Source organism: Helicoverpa armigera, chromosome 11 (assembly GCF_030705265.1).
Source record: "Helicoverpa armigera isolate CAAS_96S chromosome 11, ASM3070526v1, whole genome shotgun sequence".
NCBI lineage: Eukaryota > Metazoa > Arthropoda > Insecta > Lepidoptera > Noctuidae > Helicoverpa > Helicoverpa armigera.
The window spans coordinates 6,020,751-6,040,165 of NC_087130.1; the positions used below are offsets into that span (position 1 = coordinate 6,020,751).

Genomic DNA, 19,415 nt, shown 5'->3' on the forward strand with positions numbered 1-19,415 from the left:
CAATAGATGCCCAATATTGCGTTGCATTCTAACATGAAATATAAATATTACAAAATATCTATACTCGAATAGGGCCCAATTAAAATAGTAGAGTATGAAATACCTATTATTTGATTAGGAAAGCTCATTTTGTGGCATTATTCAGGGAGGCGTGTTAACTTGAAAATGTCGCAATTTCTTGTAAATAAATAACTCCATCGACAATTAAGGATATCATTTTATTATGTAAACAAAACAATTAACACAGAGTTCACGAAAATTTCATGCTATAACATTCCAAATTCGACAAGTTAACTAGAGCGACGGTTAACGAATCACAAAAGTTTGGTATACACACTAGCCTGGTGCGTTGACCATTCTCACCTGAAAACAAACATTAAGTTAAATGTTAAACACTAAATATTTGCAGAAGAAATAAAATAAAACAATGCTTCATATCACATACCTTCATAAAGATCAGTAGCAAATTCTGCTGAATTACCACAAAAATATATAGCTGGGCAGTTGTAAATAATAAAGGGGTCAGTATCCGTACAAGGAGTGCATGGTATAGTATCTGGACAAGTTGGGGCAATGTTTCTCCACTGCAGAGTTTTCTTCATTACTTCCAAGGTGTTGTCTAACTTACTATATCTCATTATATCTTTTATAGGTTCTCCCGAGGTACCCAAACAGGTGAAACCTAAAACAATCAGTAAGGTTACATACAAACATTATTTTTATTGAACAGCATAAATAATGTTTACTTTCTTTAAAATACAACTAACCTGCAATTTCACACTCATAAGGATTTGTAACCCTGTTAAATGATTTATATTCAATTGCTTTTGGGAATAAACAGTAATGAAAAGGCTTTTGTGGTAACATTATTCCAGTAGGGTCTTTGCTACTGGGCATAAGGTCTAGAGGTGCAACAGCGCTCACAGCAGCTGCTAAAGAGTCCATCAGTTCAACTGCTGCAATAAACTCGGTTTCATTTACTCCACTTTCATTTGAGTGACTGGCTAGAACTCCACCTGCAAAACCAATATAAATTATTTGACAGAAATAAAATATTATTTCTGCACATCATAGTTGCACAACTTCATACCTGCAACAATTACTCGGACAATCTTAGAAACTTCTTCCTGATATTCTGAGGTGCCAGACAAACCCGACAGCCATTCCATCAACAAATGCATTGAGAACATGTGATTGGCTGTTCTTGATGTATTCAAGCCTGACATCAGGACAATGTATCTGTGAAGGTTTTTAGTAATGAGAATTAATTTTGACCTGCCATGATTTAAAAAAAATTATCTGATCTTAATATTCTGAAAGCTAGATGTGTACTTCTGTCAAAACATTGCTAGATTATGTAAAGATAGTTTTGAAGTACAAAGTAAAGTTATAGATGTATACAATTATGGATTGATGTGTTACCTATCTGAGCTTAATTTTGGCAATGGTTTTTGTATACCACAGCCTGCCCAACAGACGTCCTGGACTGTAAATATACCATCTTCATCTTCAGAGCCTAAAACAATCAATTTATTAGAAAAAGAAAAGGTAATTGAAGTAGAGCAATAGAGACATCACCTGCGTTTGGTAAAATGTAATTTTGCTGAACGTATCCATCAATAAAATACAAAACCCTACCTAATAAAGCACAAACTACTCCAGTTACAACTTCATGGACATCAATGCAGTCTCCAACCAACTTTATTCTCTGAAGCTCATCCTCCAACACTAAACTGTCGGATTCATGCACAAAATGTGTTCTGAAACAGTACAATTCATGAAAATAATCCAACTTAGGGATACCCACTTAGAGCCGCCGTACACGGACTGCTTCAAGCAGTTGAGACCGACTGCTTAAAGCCGCGACCGCGCAGTGAACTATAGTCATTCATTCGCTGCCGTACACACGACTGCTCGAGTAGTCGCGACCGCTTCAAGCCGTCAACTGCATGATGAAATTCCATCGTGCCGTCGACCGCTCGCGAGCGGTTGCGAGGCATACACCGACTGCTCGAGCCGTTGACTGCGCTAGAGCAGTCGACAGCTCTCCGACTTAATTGTTCTCTTAATTGCAAAATTGGATGAACCCAAAATTTTCTCTTTTGACGTCGCCGCCGTCGTCTCCGCCTGAGCAGGAGCAGCAAAAGCAGTGCTTCCTCGTCACTATCCATGACTCGACTGTGGTAGAAAATCAACTGCTCGAGCAGTTGGGTCGTAGCTCGAGCAGTCAACAACCGACAGCTCAAGCAGTCGACGCCGACCGCTCAAGCAGTCGACGCCGACCGCTCGAGCGGTCCGTGTATTTCACTCAGCCGCTAACTGCTCGAGCAGTCCGTGTACGGCGGCCCTAACCAAGACATTTACAAGACTAATCTCAATGTTCTCACCTGGGAGCTTGGGGTATTATTTCCAGTTGATCTGACAATTCTTTCAGGATACTAGGTTTTAATTCTTGAAACTTGAAAAGTGTTCCGATAATAATGCAAGTGGTACCTTTATCACGGAGTTCACACAATTTTAAAATCTTATGCCGATCTGACCATTTCTTCTTAATGATAGGTATCATAATGTTTCTATAAGTATTAAGTCTTGCAGAATAAATATGTGCATATTGCTTTGAAAAATCCCTAGCCACTTCTTGAAACCGTTTTGAGCAATCCGTGTAGTTAACATCTTGTCTTTCTAATTCGTGTGTCTCAAACGCATTCTGAGTTTTATTAGACGCACTAGACTGTGCTTTAAATAACATGTTTAATTGTTTAACTTGTAGCAGCAAATAATACTTTGTTTAGTAGAGCTTGATTCCCGATATTTTTTCTTTAGCTTTCCTCTTTAGATTTGGCTTTTGGCGGGGTATTTTCTCTTGACAAATGACACTGACGTTCTGTGCCTACTGAAAGATTTATTTTCGTGTAGAAACTAACGAATTAAAATAATTCACAATTAAATTGATATTTAAACAATTAAATGCGATGTATTTATTTGTATATTTAAATCTCTATTATACTCGGTAATGTAATAAAATAATATAATTTAAATCAACCAGATTAGATATTAACACTGAAAATTAGTTTTCACCTGGATTATAAACAAAAAAGTTTGACTTCGAATTTTGAATGAGAGATTTTTTTCGTATCGCTGCTCGTACGAAAAATGGCGGGAGTGCAAAAATTGAAATTAAATCATTTGAACATTAACGTAAAAAATGCCCTAATTGTTGGTATTATTATTGCTAAAAACAGTCCTCGTACGGTAGGTTCCAAAAAGAAAAGCGGAGAATCCAGAGGAGTTACATCTTTTACAATAAGAGATTCCGATATAGACACGATTAACGTTGATGTTTGGGGTTCAGAATACTTTGTCCTAACTTTTTACGAACGATTTTTAGTAGGAGATGTTGGTAAGTACTATTTGCTATCAAACAAAAATAAAAGTTAAACGAATTAGGTAAGTGGAATAGAAATATAAATACATAAATTGTTGATCGACTACATAATATTCTTAATTTTATTTCTAGTTGAAATTACGTCGCCAAAAATCTGCGTAAAGGCAGGAGATAACGAAACTTACAGGCCGCAGGTAAGTATCGTTAATCCCAAATATAAAGATAATTATTTACTACTGTAAATACCTACATAATCGTGTGAAGTGGGCGGGAGAACTTTCGGATCCGAGCAGGTTGGAGTGTGGGGTGCGGCAGGGGGGTTTGAGCTCACCCTTACTCTTCAACCTGTACGTAAACGCCCTGGTTGAGGAGCTCAGCGGCATGCATGTCGGCTGCTATGTTGATGGTGTTTGTTGTAACAATTTCAGCTACGCGGATGACATGGTGCTGCTGGCCCCCTCAATCGGAGCTCTCCGGAAGTTGCTCGCAGTTTGTGAGTCTTTTGTCACTTCACATGGTCTTACATATAATGTAAAAAAGACAGTGTACATGGCTTTTAAATCGGGTCCCAAAAGTCCACCAGTACAACCACTTTACCTAAATGGTGAAGCCTTAACAAGAGTGTGCCAATTTAAATACCTTGGACATTGGGTCACCGACGATTTAAAAGATGACGTCGATATGGAGAGGGAACGCAGAGCATTGTCAGTTCGGGCGAATATGTTGGCGCGCAGATTCTCCCGTTGTACAGACGCAGTTAAAATTACATTATTCAAAGCGTACTGTACCTCACTGTACACGGGAGCTCTGTGGGCCAACTATACTCAGAGAACATACAATGCTCTGCGGGTCCAATTTAATAACGCGTTCAGGGCGCTGTTGCGGCTTCCACGTTTCTGTAGCGCATCAGCCATGTTTGCTGATGCACACACAGATGGCTTTGCAGCAATATGGCGTAAAAAGACCGCATCCTTCATCAGTCGGTTGCGTGGAAGTCGCCACAGCATCTTGAGTGCTATAGCAAGTAGACACGACTGCCCGCTTACGTGGAAATTAGTGCAGAGGACTAAGTCCCTGCTTACTATTATATATTAATTGTATTGTTTGTGTACCTAATGTATGGATCTCAGTTATCTGCAATAAAGAAGTTTATTATTTATTATTATTATAATTAAAATAACGTAAAATTGTTTTTTTTCCGAAGGTGTCGTCCCCGTTTTTCCTGTCTCTAAACGAAGGCATGTCAGACGTGACCATTCACAATGGAGATGCTTTCAGCATGTTCTTACCTCTTCTCCATATACCCACTAAGCAATCTTCAGGCTATTATGGACTTGCCGAAGTAATGAAATTACCAGGTACACCTAACTACAAAATATGTATTATTGCTACTGCGCCATATTTTTTTAGCTCAAACTTAATCTGGAAAAATTACCTAAAATTATTTGCTTGTATATTTCAGATGAAAGTAACAATGTTTACGTCGATTTGCTGGTTGTTGTAAAATCCGTGAGACCAGCGAAAACTATAAAAACCAGAGCTGGTAAGTTAACTTAAACTTAACGATCATTAACAGATAACTGCGCTGCGGACGTTAATTTTGATTTTTAATTTTAGGAGTTGATATGTCAGTGCGCGGTGTAGAAATTATAGACAATACAACTCCGGCTACCGTTAACCTAGACATTTTCGACATCGACACTATCCAAAGGTTTTATGTTCAAATATTTATACACACATAGTTAACTGTCCCTACTTTTATTCCTGTTCCTTGCCTTATTAAATAGTATACATTATTAAACATACGGCACCTACTGCCTGTGCATGATGTATCTACATAAATTAGCCATGGCCCCGTACAGCTTTCTAAGGTTCTTACACTAAGACCGATGGCGTCTGTGTCGCCAAGTCCACCAGACATAGATAGGTGATACATAGATACGTTTTCTGATCATTTTGCCTATGGAAAGTATATTGCACAAAAGGCAAATGGTGAAGGAAGGCAAAAACGAAGTAACCTCAAGAGACGGTCTGTGGTAGGTAGAATAGGTGTCTAAGTTATGGCCATAAAATAAAGTGATCTTCCAACAGGGCAGAAGAATGGAGGCCATTAGAAAGCGTGCTCTTTATAGCTGATGCTAGAGTATCGTGGCGCTCCCGTGCAGTCAGTGTGCAAGTATGCGCGCGCACCGTGATCACACACCAGCCTCACACCGCTGACGCAGAGGCCCTCAGGCTGCACATACGTAACCAGGCAACTGCGCGTGAGTCACACTTAGGGCTGCCATCAGTCCGGGTTTCCCCGGATTTGTCCTCGTTTCGACCCCGTCCGGGGGACGTCCGGGCGGGTTTTCAAGAAGCGTCCGGGGAAAACCCGGACATTTTTCATGTAAGAAAGCACCGTACTGTATTTACGTATTTATCGGCATTATGATACAAAACACTAACTTCATTCGGTGCGGGGAAAAAATGCGATTTACGTCAAATGTCCGGGTTTTTTTAAATCTTTGTCCGGGTTTGGCGAAATTCGAGATGGCAGCCCTAGTCACACTTCTAACTTCAGCGATTATCTAAGCCGCCGTATTCAAAACACAAACTCATACTACTATTTATCTTCCTTGATAACCGATGTTAAACTGATAAGTGTAATCATTACGGTAAACAAATTTTTATTGCAATATTTTGTCTGGATGTCTCATGTACCTACGTGTTTCAGTAAACAATGTTATTGCATCATTTTTATTTTGGAAGGAGTTCTAAAATTAGATCGGCTAGGTATCATTACATAAACACTTATTTATTATCAATCTACTTCGTACCTACATACACAATAGAGCAGCCAATTTCTTACTATAGGGGAAACCCTATCTACGCCTTTTTATTTTAGAAGTAACGTAGGGGAAAGTGGTATAAGATGGGGTCGTGGGGTAAGATGGGAATTGCGAAAAAAAGAATGTTCCAAACATGCTTTGAAATTACTACTAACGTCATCTAATGGCCTTTTGAGTAACTTATTCAGTGCCGCAAGTGTCATGGCAGAAAGTGCGTGCATTGAGATTTCGTAAGTAATTTGTTGATTTTGACGCTTTTAATCTAATATTTCGATTAAGTGATCTACGTTACTGTGTGAAATATGTGACAATAAGACAGACGAAGTATTTTTTTCGTAAAGCTGACATATTTTGCAAATTTATGAGCAATGTTTCAATCGATTGGCTTTGGTTTTCTAATCTCAAAAAAATAAAGTTTGGTAAATTGTCGTTTGGGGCATGATGGGGTACAAACAGCTATCCTTACGGAATCTCCATATAAAGCTGAACTAGAAGAAAAACAAAGACGTAAGAAACCGAAAACACAAAATAAGAAGACACAAAAGAAACCCAATAAAAAAAATAAAAAGCCAGCCAAAAAAAAATGATGAATCTGAGAGTGACACTGAGGATACTGAATATTATTACTGTCAGAGTTTGTATTCTCAATCTACTGAAGGATGGATCACTCTTGTCAGTTGTGTGGAAGATGGGCGCATTGTCCATGTGCAGGAATTGAAGACGATGATGATGAGGGGGTACATATTTGTCCAAATTGTGGCGATAGTGACTGATTTAATGTACCCCACAATCACACCTCATCTTGCCCCAATGACGGGGGCAAGATGGGGCAAAACACAGTTTTGAAAAAATAAATATTTTCATAAGAAGATTTAAATTTTTGAGTTATTGTTGAATAGAATATAAGAGTACTAAGACTGATTGTTTCTTAATTAAAGTTTCTATGTTGTATAATATTTTTTTGTTTGTATTTCAGCAACTTTTCCTTAAAGGCCCCATCTTATACCACTTTCCCCTAGTACTGGTTGTACCTATCTGCTAGGGTGTTTTCATTTGTACATACGTAGGATATTTTTTTCTTTAATTCCAAATCTGTTTTGATATCCTGATCCCTGGGATAAAATACAGTGATAAGGAAAATCAAATAAGGTCTTTGTTGTACATGTCGCAATTGAGACGTTTTTGAGGGGTCAACTCAATGATGTTGTCAATAAAGTTAATAGTTATAGTTGGCCTTCGATAATTTTGTTGACTCAGGTGGCGGGGAAGCCGCAGCATGGGCCGCATGGAGTGGCGAGCGCGCATGTGCGGCGTCCGTGTCACAAGTGCGCGACCGCGTCGCAGGCGCAACGCCTTTCTGTGCGTCACTACATGCATTGCTGACGCACCTCGATTTGGATGAACTTGATACTTTGTATGATACTTATCTACTACCTACGTAACTTATGTCTTCGAATTAAAACACGGTACAGCTACTGGATATGCACTTTCAGGGATAATTCTGCTGATGAGAACATTCGGGTCCGCTTTGCTGACCACACTGGGGAGTTGACTGCGCGACTACCTGTGAATATTCTAGAAGACACTTTAGGATATTCTGTAAATACTTATTTAACTTTTCTTTTGATTATCTTGTGTTTATGAAGTTGATTTGTTTTTGCATGAATTCTTTGCTTCTAGTTTCTCTGCAAACTGCTGTTTTGGGTTTTAGATAGCGCAGTTAAGGTCGATGTCCTCTGAAAATCGTGCAGCAGCTCGGTGGTCCATTCTCCTGGAACAGTGCACCGTGAAACTGGCTGCTTCACCCCCGCGCCTTATAGTTCTTAGTCTGCGGCGAGCCACGCAAGCAGACCCGATACCGCTATACTAAATGATTATATCAGTGTAATCTGTTAATTCCCTTCTCTTAATAAATTGGTTTACCTTATATCTTTAAATGTTTACGTCATGAAAGACTAGCAATACATCACTCTCTGGACCATGTTCTGCCAAATCTGGAAGATTGGTAGATTGAAAGATTGGTGGTGGTTGGTTGATTGGTGGATGGTAGGGTTTAAATAGATACTAATTGAATGGAAAGTTTATTGGCCCCACGCGTCTAGACTGAAGAGTTTATCTGTAATACCTTATCAGTCAACTAAGATTCAAAAACATACGACGCAATATTGTTTGAGATTAATAAACTGTTTAGAAAACCGCCCATTAGCATATCGCTGGGTAACCCTGTGAGTTTATCGATCAAACAAAGGCTATCAGTAAACTGTACATGTGCTGAAGTGTACATTCTCTGCCCCCGGTGATCTCAAAATCATGGAGAAGCCAGAAAAGATCGAACTGGTATACGAATACAAAAAACGCAGGAAAGAATTTGGAAGACAAACATTATTCGAAGATAGCGGTCCCGAACTGATAGTGAGCATTCCCAATAACCCGGCGCATTATCCAGATTACATTCTGCGAAATCCGGTGCATGTTGCCATACAAAATACATGCACTATGTCTGAACACTGGGTTAATTCTGTGAGGTAGGTAAAATTGCTATTGGCATGATAACTTGAGATAAGTAGTTCCTACCTAAAGATATCAATAACTACATTTACGTTTGGCATTCAATGTGCTGTTTGAATGTGCCTTATCTCTTGAATGAGTAGGTACTTACCCATATTTCTTATCTATACTTGATTAGACTTAATATATTATTCAATAAAAAAATCAAAGATAACTGTTAATTACATCATATTTATTTGTTACTTTTAGTTTAGTTAATCCTTAATTAATCAGTTTAAATAACTAATTCGTCTTTCTTGGATTAATTAAGAGCTGAATACACAAGTTCTGGCATAAGCCACGTAGAGGGAGGCTGGCCAAAAGATATTAACATGAGTGATCCCGAAGCAACCCAGAGATATCGACGAAAAATCGAAAAGGATGACGCTTATGTTCATGCTGTCATGCATTTAGGACATGTAAGTGTTAATTATCCTAGAAGCGACGCTAAATAAACAATAATGGCTAAATAAAATCTTCCGATGCAGAGTATGGAACACAATATTCTTCAAAATAATGCAGTGGACATGTATGAGACCTACTGTACCGAGTTGCCGGCCATCCCACCGGTTGAAAACAGTGGCTGTCACACTGTCAACGTGTACCGTGAGCCCGATGGCAGACGACCGATCCGGTCTCTGTCGTGGCAAGCTGATGGAGGAGCCAAGTTAGCTGTAGCTCACGCCGACATAGAGCTGACGAGGAATTCCAGAAACCCTCAGTACTCCTACATTTGGGACATCGGTATGATTTCCAAATTCAATAAGTCAATTTATGTTAGTGTTAGTTACATTTAGAACCAAATTTTAATCGTTGCAGAGAACGCAAATGCTCCAGAGCTGGTTATAAGGCCACCGCAGCCGTTATTAGATCTAATTTACAATCCTCGTGATCCTCATCTTATAATTGGAGGGATGATGAACGGTCAGGTAAGACAAGACAGACGGATAATACCATGTAGAACCTTCCCTCAGGATTATTTATTAATAGAAAGCCTGCTGTGATGACCTCGGGTATTCCACATTTGCAGGTCGGTTGGTGGGACACACGCAAAGGCGGAGACCCTGCCGGAGTCTGCCCACCTCATGTTGCACACCGTGACATAGCAAGAAATGTACTATTTATCAATTCCAAAATCGGAGCGGAATTTTTCTCCTCATCACCAGATGGTGTTGTTAAATGGTTGCCTGTTTCATATTCAAAAAAGTCATACCTACACAAACTTCGAAGTAAGAAGCCTCAGTCGTAAAGTTAATCTTATAATTGTTTCAGGTGGGATACTCGGAATATGAGTGAGCCAACAGACTCCATGATCATTGATATTGTTAAATCAGTAACTGATACACAGTCCATCGATAATGCGATTGGAATATCAGCTCTTGAATATGAGCCAACAATTCCTACAAGGTAGGTACAACTTAGATGCTTAAGACTTAAGTAAATATGACAAAGTTAAAGACATCTAAAATAATACATTTGGACAGGTTCATGGTAGGAACAGAAACTGGATTAGTGATAGGAGGTAACCGAAAAGGAAAGAATTCCGTCGAAAAACTTCCAACAAAGGCAAGTTTTAGTAGACGAGAATGTTTCTCGTGAGTTTTTCATACTAAATTCGTGTAACATTTCAGTACGAGGCACATCTCGGTCCTGTATATGCGCTGCAAAGGAACCCGACATTCGTTAAAAACTTCCTAACAGTGGGTGACTGGACAGCTCGAGTTTGGAGCGAAGACTGCCGCGAATCGGCTATTCTATGGACTTACTCCCACCGTACTAAACTGACTGATGGTGCTTGGAACCCTATCAGGTATCTAAAACGTTTTACAAAAATTTACTGCATTTGGATGCCTCCAGAATAATGGTGTCATATTGAACCTAATGTGAAATTAAGCATCTTAATTTTAGGCCACAGTTATATTGATTAGGAGTCTCACTTATAAGGACTTGGACCTACTTCATACAAGCCTTCCAGAAAGCTATTAAAATATGGAATTAATATACTTTCATAAACTAAATGAAGAAAAATGATGTACCTTACTTATTTCTTGACATACCATCCATAGATTTTCATTGCTGCTGGTAACACAATGGGATGGTTGCCTGTCGTGTTGGGACTTATTACGGAGAAGGAGCGCTCCATTGGTTACTGCACAAGTATGCGATGAACCGCTGCTGCGCCTGCGTCCGCATGAAGGAGTTAGTATAATCTAGAACACAGCATCAAGTACTATTGCCAATAAAAGTACTAGGTAATCAATACTTTAATATTTTAGGGTCTTTTAGTAGCATGCGGCAGTAGCAAAGGAACAGTATACTTGGCTGAGTTGTCCGAAAATCTTGGAACGGCAGATAAAAATGATAAACAACTCTTAACTCACGTAAGTATTACGCTATGTTACATAGCAACTCGAGACCTTGCACCAAATCATGAATGTGACTCAGTAATTTTTCCAATTGATTGCTTTATCGACACGTAACAAATGATTAGATAGGGGGGTATTCCATCTGCTCGTATGTATGCTCTCAGGTTTTAGATCGCGAGAACAAAAGGGAGCGTATTCTAGAAGCTCGGATGCGCGAACTTAGATTGAAGATGCGTCAAGGCGGGAACGCGGGCGAACCAGCCGTTGAAACTGATCCAACCTCTAATGACCGAGACCTTGAAGAGGCCACTACGGAGTATATGCAGACTATCAACGATCTGCAGGCACAACAGAAAACAGAAACCTAAACCATGTTTTAACAAATAAATATGAGAATTAAAACAGCATGCTTATTAGTAGTTCTAAATAAAACAAATTACGTTTTTATACATTATTTATTCTGAAACCATAATGTAGGTTAAGTGTAGTAATCACATTATTAGGGATGGTGGTGGTCGTATAATATAAAAAAGATGGAGGCACTGCAAAATTGCAGTCTTTAATTTAAAGGGCCAGATGCATCAAAATGTAATCACAGCATAACAATGGTATTATGTATAAGTTTTTATTGTTGGGTAGTTAAACCATACTAAGTTGTGGATAGTTAATATTTTATTTGAATATAATAAGACACATACATTTTCCAGTCTTTAACAGCAACTTGTTATCATACATGTTAATAATATTTTGACTCAACAGGCTATATTATTTTGATCTGTCATCTTGACAAATCATGGATTTAGGTTTATTTTGTTTGCCTTACAAGCTACAATTTTAGCATCATTACAATAGTCCCATCCATAAAGAATAACAAAGAGTATACTAAGTTGGCTACCTATCCCTTGGAATTTAATTACCTTCTCCTCCATCTATTGTAAAAGAAATTTGTTTTAAGTTTTTTATGTATCACACATAAATGCCTCCTTACGCAGGTCTTAATAATAATCTATATTTAGAACTTAAAATCTAATTGATCATCTAACTTTTACTAATCATATGTTGGAAAAATAAACATTTGAATGGTTTGAAATTATATAATGAATAAAGTCTGCAGTCTAAAATGGTTAGGTATCTCTTTACCAATTTTGATTGCTTAAAATTGCCTGGGGATCACCTAGACAACGGATTATAAGAAAGCTTTGTTATAATCTGAATTTAGATTTATTTTCTCAACATTTCTTCTACAGAGATTTGGCTTTCACGACTTCATGTCGTTTTTAATAAATACCCCATTCTTTATTCCCAAAAAAACGTATTTTTTACTTTTATAAATATATCAGGGTTTAGTTTTACACCATTCCCACAAAATACAAGACTGACATATTTAACTCATGCACGATTTATAAAAAAATATGCAATAATGCAGCAAAATTAAAGTGATATGTATAAGCACATGCTTATAACCCAATGTCTAGTCATTACAAGCTAAACATTCAGACATCAATTTGTACATGACGAAGTATTATTGGTTCTTGCTTCAATTTTATCTTGAACGCAGATAACTACTATGATATGCAGAGAGTTCATCTCTCTATGTTTAGTTAAGTGGAAGCCTTTTCTTCTTTATTGAACGCAATGAATGACCAACGATGTTCAATATTGGCGCCAACGCCGCTTGTGGTTCGTTCGAAAACATCAGTGTGTTTTTGTAGAACATGGTGTATTGTAGCCTGGGAGACGTGCGGGAATATGGCGCGGACATACGACACCACGTAGTCCAGACTGGCCCCTTGTGGATGTACCTGAATTTATATTTTATTGTCAGCTATAGAGCAAGGTACTCTAAATAGTAAATGTAAAATAGAAGCCTGAAGAGTTCCTACACCGTATAGTATTTGCCTCATTTATTTTCTTTTAGTATATAATATTTAGTTTCTTGTAGTCCCAGCTGAAGCTCGTAAGACCATTGGTATACAAGACTACGCAAATCTTCGATATCCAATTTGTTTGGACTCTAACCGACTACCGCGGTACAAAAGAACACAGCAATAACTTACTTGTAAGAAAGCGGACATGACTCCAATAAGTTTGGCTTCCCCACAGCCAGCCTCGACAGCCTCTTTGAGATGCACAGCCGAGTCCAGATCCTCGGGCAACGGCGGCGGCGGAGGTGGCTTCACTATCGGCGACGGCAATGGCGGCTGGAACGTACACATTAGAATTTATTATCATTTATATCATGTATGTTTAGCACAGCATATGAAATAGTGTCAATTATGTTAAGATTGAAACTCATATTTTCATCATCATCAGCCTATCACAGTCCACTGCTGGACATAGGCCTCTCCAAGTGCACCATATTTTACTTTCACCATTATGAAGTAAGGTACTTTTGTGAATAAAAATAAATATGAAAAGTTTCCCTGAACAGAAAACCAATAATAAAACAATAACTGTGATGATGAAATACTTACATTTTTGTCCATAGCTCCCTGCAAAGCTTGCCGCGCTATGAACTGGGCCTTAAACTTTTCCATCTCTTTCATAGAATCAGCCTTAATAACATCAACCTCGTTTTTATATGCTTCCAATTGAAATTGCAGGCTCTCATTCTCACGCTGAAATATAAAATTCCATTCATTATTATTCACATTTTTGACAGTATTTAGTAATTCTGAGAAAATTATTTTAATTAAACATGTATTACCTTTAATTGTTGAATATCTTCATTACCATGTTCTGATGACCTACTGAAACCATTAAACTCTCCATCCTCGCTAAAGAACTTCTCATTGAATTCTTCCTTCAGTGAATTAAACTCCTGGAAGATATTTATTTGCTTAGAGAATGAATAACCATACATTAAATTACTAATGGTGTGATTACTTATATTCATGTGTAGATAGAAATATAAGGAAATAGTTCTGTATACTTTACCACATGATTCCTTTCTCTGTTTACCTGTACTGCAGTCTTCTCGGTCACCTAGATTACCTCCTTTCATTACACTATTGCACCACATTTGTTGGTCAGTTCCTCAAGCTGATACTCACTTCAGTAAGGTGTTTTTTACAGCTTATATTAGTTTTACAATAATATAGTGAACAGCAAGAGTTATCACGAACTTTTGTGAATACAACAATTACATAGTGTTTGTTTCCTAACAAATCAACAATTGGTACATATTAGTAGTACCTGTGTCATTTTCTGCCACGTCTCGATGTTCTTTCTCTGCGGTTTGGTGAAGTGATCCCATACACGTTGATGGGACGACGCGGCAAACACTTTCGCCACCTGTTCGACTGAGGTTCACAAAATTATGTTAAGAGATCCGACTTTGGTCTCACGACCAAAACATACCGTCGTAATGTCTCGATCAATCGGTCGTCCCAGGCTCAACACTGTTGTACTTAACGTCGCAGTCGCTTGGAGCGTTATACGTCTACCTATCACATGCGAGGCTCACGACAGTCGACAGTGTTGCGCACGCGCTGCATCTCGCGTTACACACGTGTAACGTCAGACATGTTACTGTGTCGTTTCACACAAGTAGTACCTTAGTAGTACCCAACATGTTATGACAATTTATTTTTGAACAATCATATATAATACATTGAAAAAAAGAAAAATGAGTGTAATTGTAAATGTTAAAAGTAAATTGTCATAACATAAATAACTTACAACGGCGCCCAAGTTTCTCAGCGCTGCGTGGATTGAGTTCCAATTCATTAATGGTAAGAGCTGGACGACATCTGGTGAACCCGAGCGATCCATTTGTGATTGACTACCCGACGATATCAGAGAGACCATTTTGCAACAATTGTATTACATAATTAACTGGAGAATAAACAGACTGTAATTGCTAAAATGCTTGAAGATAATATTCAACAGCATCTTAGAACATTCAGCATGTATTCTCATGAAGACAAAAATGTACTTTCTTTAGTTACTACTTCAATGTTTTCTTAAACGAGAACATTGCGACCTTCTTACCTTGAAATTATTTTGTAATATAAAAGAATGTCAGACTAGACAATTATGTCTCATTGCTCATTAGTAAAGAAGTTACGGAGGCGAAATTTCAATGACATAATGTTCAAGCCAACTTACGTTGTTCAATCACAGTAGCTATGTGATTCTTGACACGTTCCTTGCAATCTAGTAACTCTTCTTCAGCCTGCATTTTTTCATTATACAACCTGCGTATATGTGCGTTTGTAGCTTGTATCATGGAATAAAATTGATTTGCATTCTTTTTTGTGCATTCTCCTCTCTCTAACCAAGCTAGCAATGTCTGAAATAAATAGAACACAATGGTAAGGTTGATTAAAGACTTATTGCTAAAGTATGGAAGCTTTAGTTTAAGTGATGAGTAATTTAAAGTCAGCAAGTAATTTACCGGTAGAGTTGTTGAAAAATGTTCTTCATTTTTGAGTTTTTCTGCCAATTGAACCATAGCTGCATTTGAGTATGGTTGTATTCTGGATGGTGATGGTGTTCTTCTACGTGTATCTGAACCATATGAACTTATACTGCGGCTCGCCATTTCTTGTTGAGCATTCAAATGCTGCATCTGTACTTGCTGAGCTCGTAGAGCTTGTCTTTGTCGGCGCTCAAAGTCATTTTGATCATCACGGCTCTGAAAAGGTGAGTTTTAATTTTCATATTCATATTCATATTTATTTGCATACCATTTTATTAATTCTATATTTAAATAGGACAGCAAATAATAGTTCAATAAGATTTAAGCTCACCAATGCATAGTCTACATGCAACCAGCCAGTAGTGGAATGTGAATTTTCATCATCATCATCCTCATTCATATCATCTTTATCTTTCAAATTAATTAGCTTAATGCAGTATCCAGATATCAACATAGCTTGATCTACACACTCCTCTCTATCAAAACGAATATGACAAAAGTTTTTCTTAGACAATCTTAGTGTGTGTATTCTGCCATAAGTCTCAAAAATCTCTCTCACAATTCTTTCTGTTATCTTGTCTGGTAATCCACCTACAAATATTGTTCGGCATCCAGGAGGTTTAGACCTTCTTAGAGGTCTAGGTGCATTAGAATCAGGAGGAATGAGCCGAGCATGTTTAAAAAGGATTTCTTTTTTGTCTTGCATAGTTGACATATCTCCAGTCATGCCAGGATACATTCCCATCATGGAGGGGTCCATCATCATGCCACCCATCATGCCCATGTCCATAGCAGGAGGTGCGGCAGGTGCCATACCCTGTCCGCCCATAGCTGACATATCCATAGTTGGTTGAGGGACCATGTCCATACCTGTTCCAGACATCATATCCATACCTGGAGTAGGCATCATGCCCCCACCCATCATAGCTCCCTGCATCATCATGTTTGGGTACATTCCACCAGCCATCATCATGTTTGCTAGAACAAGGTTCATTGATATATCAACTGCATGAATATTATTGTTGAAGAGAACCAATCTTTATGTATGTGTATCAATACAAGGGAGGTGTTAGACAATAGCTATGTTACATAAAGATTGGCTCTAGTAGTCATAGTGTGAATTATATGGAACATAAAACAAGCAATATCATATCACTCAGGGATGTCTTATCTTTCTGAATAAGAAACTTACCTACTTTAAAAATACTGAAACTTTCTACAAACTATTTATTGTGATAGATAGTGAAATGTGTTGTGGTTACCTTGTGGATACATATTAGTCATCATCATGGGATTCATAACATTGTTCACATCATCGCCAGATTTCGTAGGTTCTTGATTCTTTATTTCGCGTCGGCGGCCGACAGTGTCGCTCCGCAAGGGCGACCTGTCCCTTCTATTGTTACCTTTAAATCGCAAAAAACAATCACAAACCAAAGTAGATATTGAATTAATTTTAAGTTATGAAAACTTCTTGTTCGTTCACATTTTATGATCACTGGTAAATAGTACTTAATGAAGCTATTGAAATATAATTGATAAAACATACCCAGCATTATTTCTTAGCAGATGCGCTGAACACAAAGCTGAACTTCGGCTGTTTGCTTTGTTTGTTCTACTACTTATACAAAATCTGTGCAGATTTTTGCCTTTTTCACTAGGGAAGCTGCCTTATATTAACAACAAGCACTTGTCTTCGATATTTTGAGAGTTTAATATCGTTTACCAACTTTTCTGTAATCCCTTGGCTTGGGCGAGGGAATTATTGGGAAGAAAAGCAAAGGAAGCTCTCGAATTACTTTGACAGCAAGCTGTCAAGTACTGCCAACCTGCTGAAATAATAGTATTGTCTGTGACAAAAAAAAATAAAAACCAAGGAACTAAACTGTGTAACTGGAATAGAACCCACCAAAAAGAAGTTCATATCAACTCAAAAGGTGACGATGAGATGACATGCTTATCTGCTTGTAGTTGCTAAAAATCATTTCGCTATCGATATCGCTATAGAGGAATTTCAATACCTGCCTCAGTCAATTTTGCTCAATTTAATTGATCGTCTAGGGATCACCTTATACTGCCAGAGACAAAGACTCAGGCCAAACTGTCAAGACTGTCAAGTTTTACCAACATCGACAAAATCATACCGCCAATGTTATTGTTTTTGAATTGCAATGCGGATAATATCCTCAAAACAAAATGTTTGTGCTAGCTGAAATGAAAGACGTAATCAGAATTACTCCAGAGCACTTCCATCAAAGTTTAACGGAATCTATTACAACATTACTTAATAGGAAACTAGCAAATAAAGTAAGTATGATTCTAACCTCATTTACCTATTTTTACAGCCAAAAAGCGTATAAATACTTTGCTGGTGTAGATATAATGATCATTAAATATTTGGGATAAATCATTATTATGAAGTGAGGTTGCTACATAATGCTTCATAATCGTATCATGTTTTGGTTGATTTACAGGTAGTATTAAATGTTGGATTATGCATAGCTTTATTTGACATCAAAGACATTGGACATTCATATATATTTCCTGGAGATGGTTCATCTCACACTGAAGTAAAATTTAGATATATTGTATTCCGACCTATTGTTGAAGAAATACTTATAGGAAAGATAAAAAATTGTAGCCGGGAAGGTGTACATGGTATGTACATTTAATTTCTAGTTACTGTTTTCTGTAATCTATGTATAGAAAAATTAGTGCCACTTTTCGTTGTAATTTATAACTCAAGAATGTCTTATTTATCCAAACCAAATGTTAAGTAAAATGGTGGACTTTACATGTAGCGAAAAACACGTACCGCAGGCCACTAGTATTCTGCTATAAATAACTACATTTCTGCTTACAAAACGAATGAAATAACCCTTTTTATTTCAGTGACTCTAGGATTTTTTGATGACATCTTAATACCAGTGAATGCCTTACAACATCCGTCTAGATTTGATGAAACTGATCAGGCTTGGGTGTGGGAATATCCAAAAGAAGATGGAGAGAAACATGATTTGTTTATGGACTCTGGTAACTTGCTTCATCTATTTATTCCCATTTACCCCTTGAAGGAAAATATGACTTCAATTTCAGTATTGAAGGTTTAGGAAGTGACAAAAATAAACTGTAAATAAAATAATTTAGACAAAGTTTTAGTAAAACTATTTCATAATACAATCATTATCTCAAGTGTGTGCATGCTGTGGTCTTCTAGAAGTGAAGTAGTACACTGACAATATTCCTATTTTGTCATACCTATGTCATGTTGTGTACATCTTTTGTTGGGGAAACTAAATAAAAAGAAAGAACACAAGTTTAAGTTTTAAATAGAAAACTTCAAGTGCCACCAAAGCCATTGAGAAAACTATTTTATGTAATAGCAACCCTGTTATAACCCCCAGTAATGGGTTAGAGTTAGAAAAGAAAACACTGTCTATCATGACTCAATCCTCATAAAATGTGGTTGACCTAATAAAACCTTTCAATTGCAGGAGAGTCAATAAGATTTCGCATTACAAGTGAAGCTTTTGAAGAAAGTTTACCCACTGGGCCCCCAGGCACAGAGTGCACAATACAGACAGTAGCACCTTACAGAATAGTAGGAGGGATCAATGAGCCTGGCCTAGGCCTGTTGACTTGGTGGGAGGCACCAGAGCAAGATGATGGTGATGACAATGAAGAGCAGGAGAATGATGAATAAAAAAAAACATAATATTAAGTTTTTGTTTAATTCTCAGAGATCTACTCATCTGTCTCATCAATTGTAAGATCTTAGATCTGCCTCCTTTATTCAAATTGGGGTACTTTTTAAACTCCTCCAGATGAATGAGAGGATGTTGGGGGTAGTATGGTGTGAATAA

General features: G+C 37.7%; 5 protein-coding genes across 5 annotated transcripts; 3 read left to right on the top strand and 2 right to left on the bottom strand.

The window, feature by feature from the left end:
• Window positions 1–199: 199 nt before the first annotated feature.
• LOC110370208 (DNA polymerase delta subunit 2) lies at window positions 200–2,866 on the bottom strand. Its single transcript, XM_021325956.3, has 7 exons — window positions 2,388–2,866; window positions 1,639–1,760; window positions 1,423–1,516; window positions 1,091–1,239; window positions 768–1,016; window positions 446–682; window positions 200–363 (listed from the first exon to the last, which is right to left on the bottom strand). Exons 1-7 carry the CDS (start codon window positions 2,747–2,749, stop codon window positions 251–253), a joined length of 1,326 nt encoding a protein of 441 aa, XP_021181631.3. The 5' UTR covers window positions 2,750–2,866; the 3' UTR covers window positions 200–250.
• A 279-nt stretch (window positions 2,867–3,145) lies between these two features.
• On the top strand, window positions 3,146–8,186 carry LOC126056961 (meiosis-specific with OB domain-containing protein). Its single transcript, XM_064036811.1, has 9 exons — window positions 3,146–3,400; window positions 3,518–3,579; window positions 4,590–4,743; window positions 4,848–4,928; window positions 5,003–5,096; window positions 5,477–5,649; window positions 7,474–7,630; window positions 7,710–7,815; window positions 7,928–8,186. Exons 1-9 carry the CDS (start codon window positions 3,154–3,156, stop codon window positions 8,084–8,086), a joined length of 1,233 nt encoding a protein of 410 aa, XP_063892881.1. The 5' UTR covers window positions 3,146–3,153; the 3' UTR covers window positions 8,087–8,186.
• Window positions 8,187–8,293: 107 nt separating this feature from the next.
• On the top strand, window positions 8,294–11,576 carry LOC110370182 (dynein axonemal intermediate chain 2). The gene is made up of 11 exons (XM_064036810.1): window positions 8,294–8,741; window positions 9,035–9,182; window positions 9,252–9,507; window positions 9,583–9,692; window positions 9,794–9,945; window positions 10,036–10,170; window positions 10,248–10,329; window positions 10,395–10,573; window positions 10,830–10,962; window positions 11,040–11,144; window positions 11,294–11,576. The coding sequence occupies exons 1-11, from the start codon at window positions 8,527–8,529 to the stop codon at window positions 11,495–11,497; spliced, it is 1,719 nt and encodes a 572-aa protein (XP_063892880.1). The 5' UTR covers window positions 8,294–8,526; the 3' UTR covers window positions 11,498–11,576.
• A 116-nt stretch (window positions 11,577–11,692) lies between these two features.
• Window positions 11,693–17,366, bottom strand: LOC110370181 (ecto-NOX disulfide-thiol exchanger 2). The gene is made up of 10 exons (XM_064036809.1): window positions 17,102–17,366; window positions 16,815–16,958; window positions 15,884–16,530; window positions 15,529–15,768; window positions 15,240–15,423; window positions 14,325–14,431; window positions 13,837–13,950; window positions 13,604–13,747; window positions 13,187–13,330; window positions 11,693–12,931 (listed from the first exon to the last, which is right to left on the bottom strand). Exons 1-10 carry the CDS (start codon window positions 17,106–17,108, stop codon window positions 12,731–12,733), a joined length of 1,932 nt encoding a protein of 643 aa, XP_063892879.1. The 5' UTR covers window positions 17,109–17,366; the 3' UTR covers window positions 11,693–12,730.
• A 295-nt stretch (window positions 17,367–17,661) lies between these two features.
• Window positions 17,662–19,269, top strand: LOC110370113 (DNA-directed RNA polymerase III subunit RPC8). The gene is made up of 4 exons (XM_049851934.2): window positions 17,662–17,859; window positions 18,027–18,210; window positions 18,445–18,585; window positions 19,047–19,269. The coding sequence occupies exons 1-4, from the start codon at window positions 17,749–17,751 to the stop codon at window positions 19,253–19,255; spliced, it is 645 nt and encodes a 214-aa protein (XP_049707891.1). The 5' UTR covers window positions 17,662–17,748; the 3' UTR covers window positions 19,256–19,269.
• Window positions 19,270–19,415: the final 146 nt, after the last annotated feature.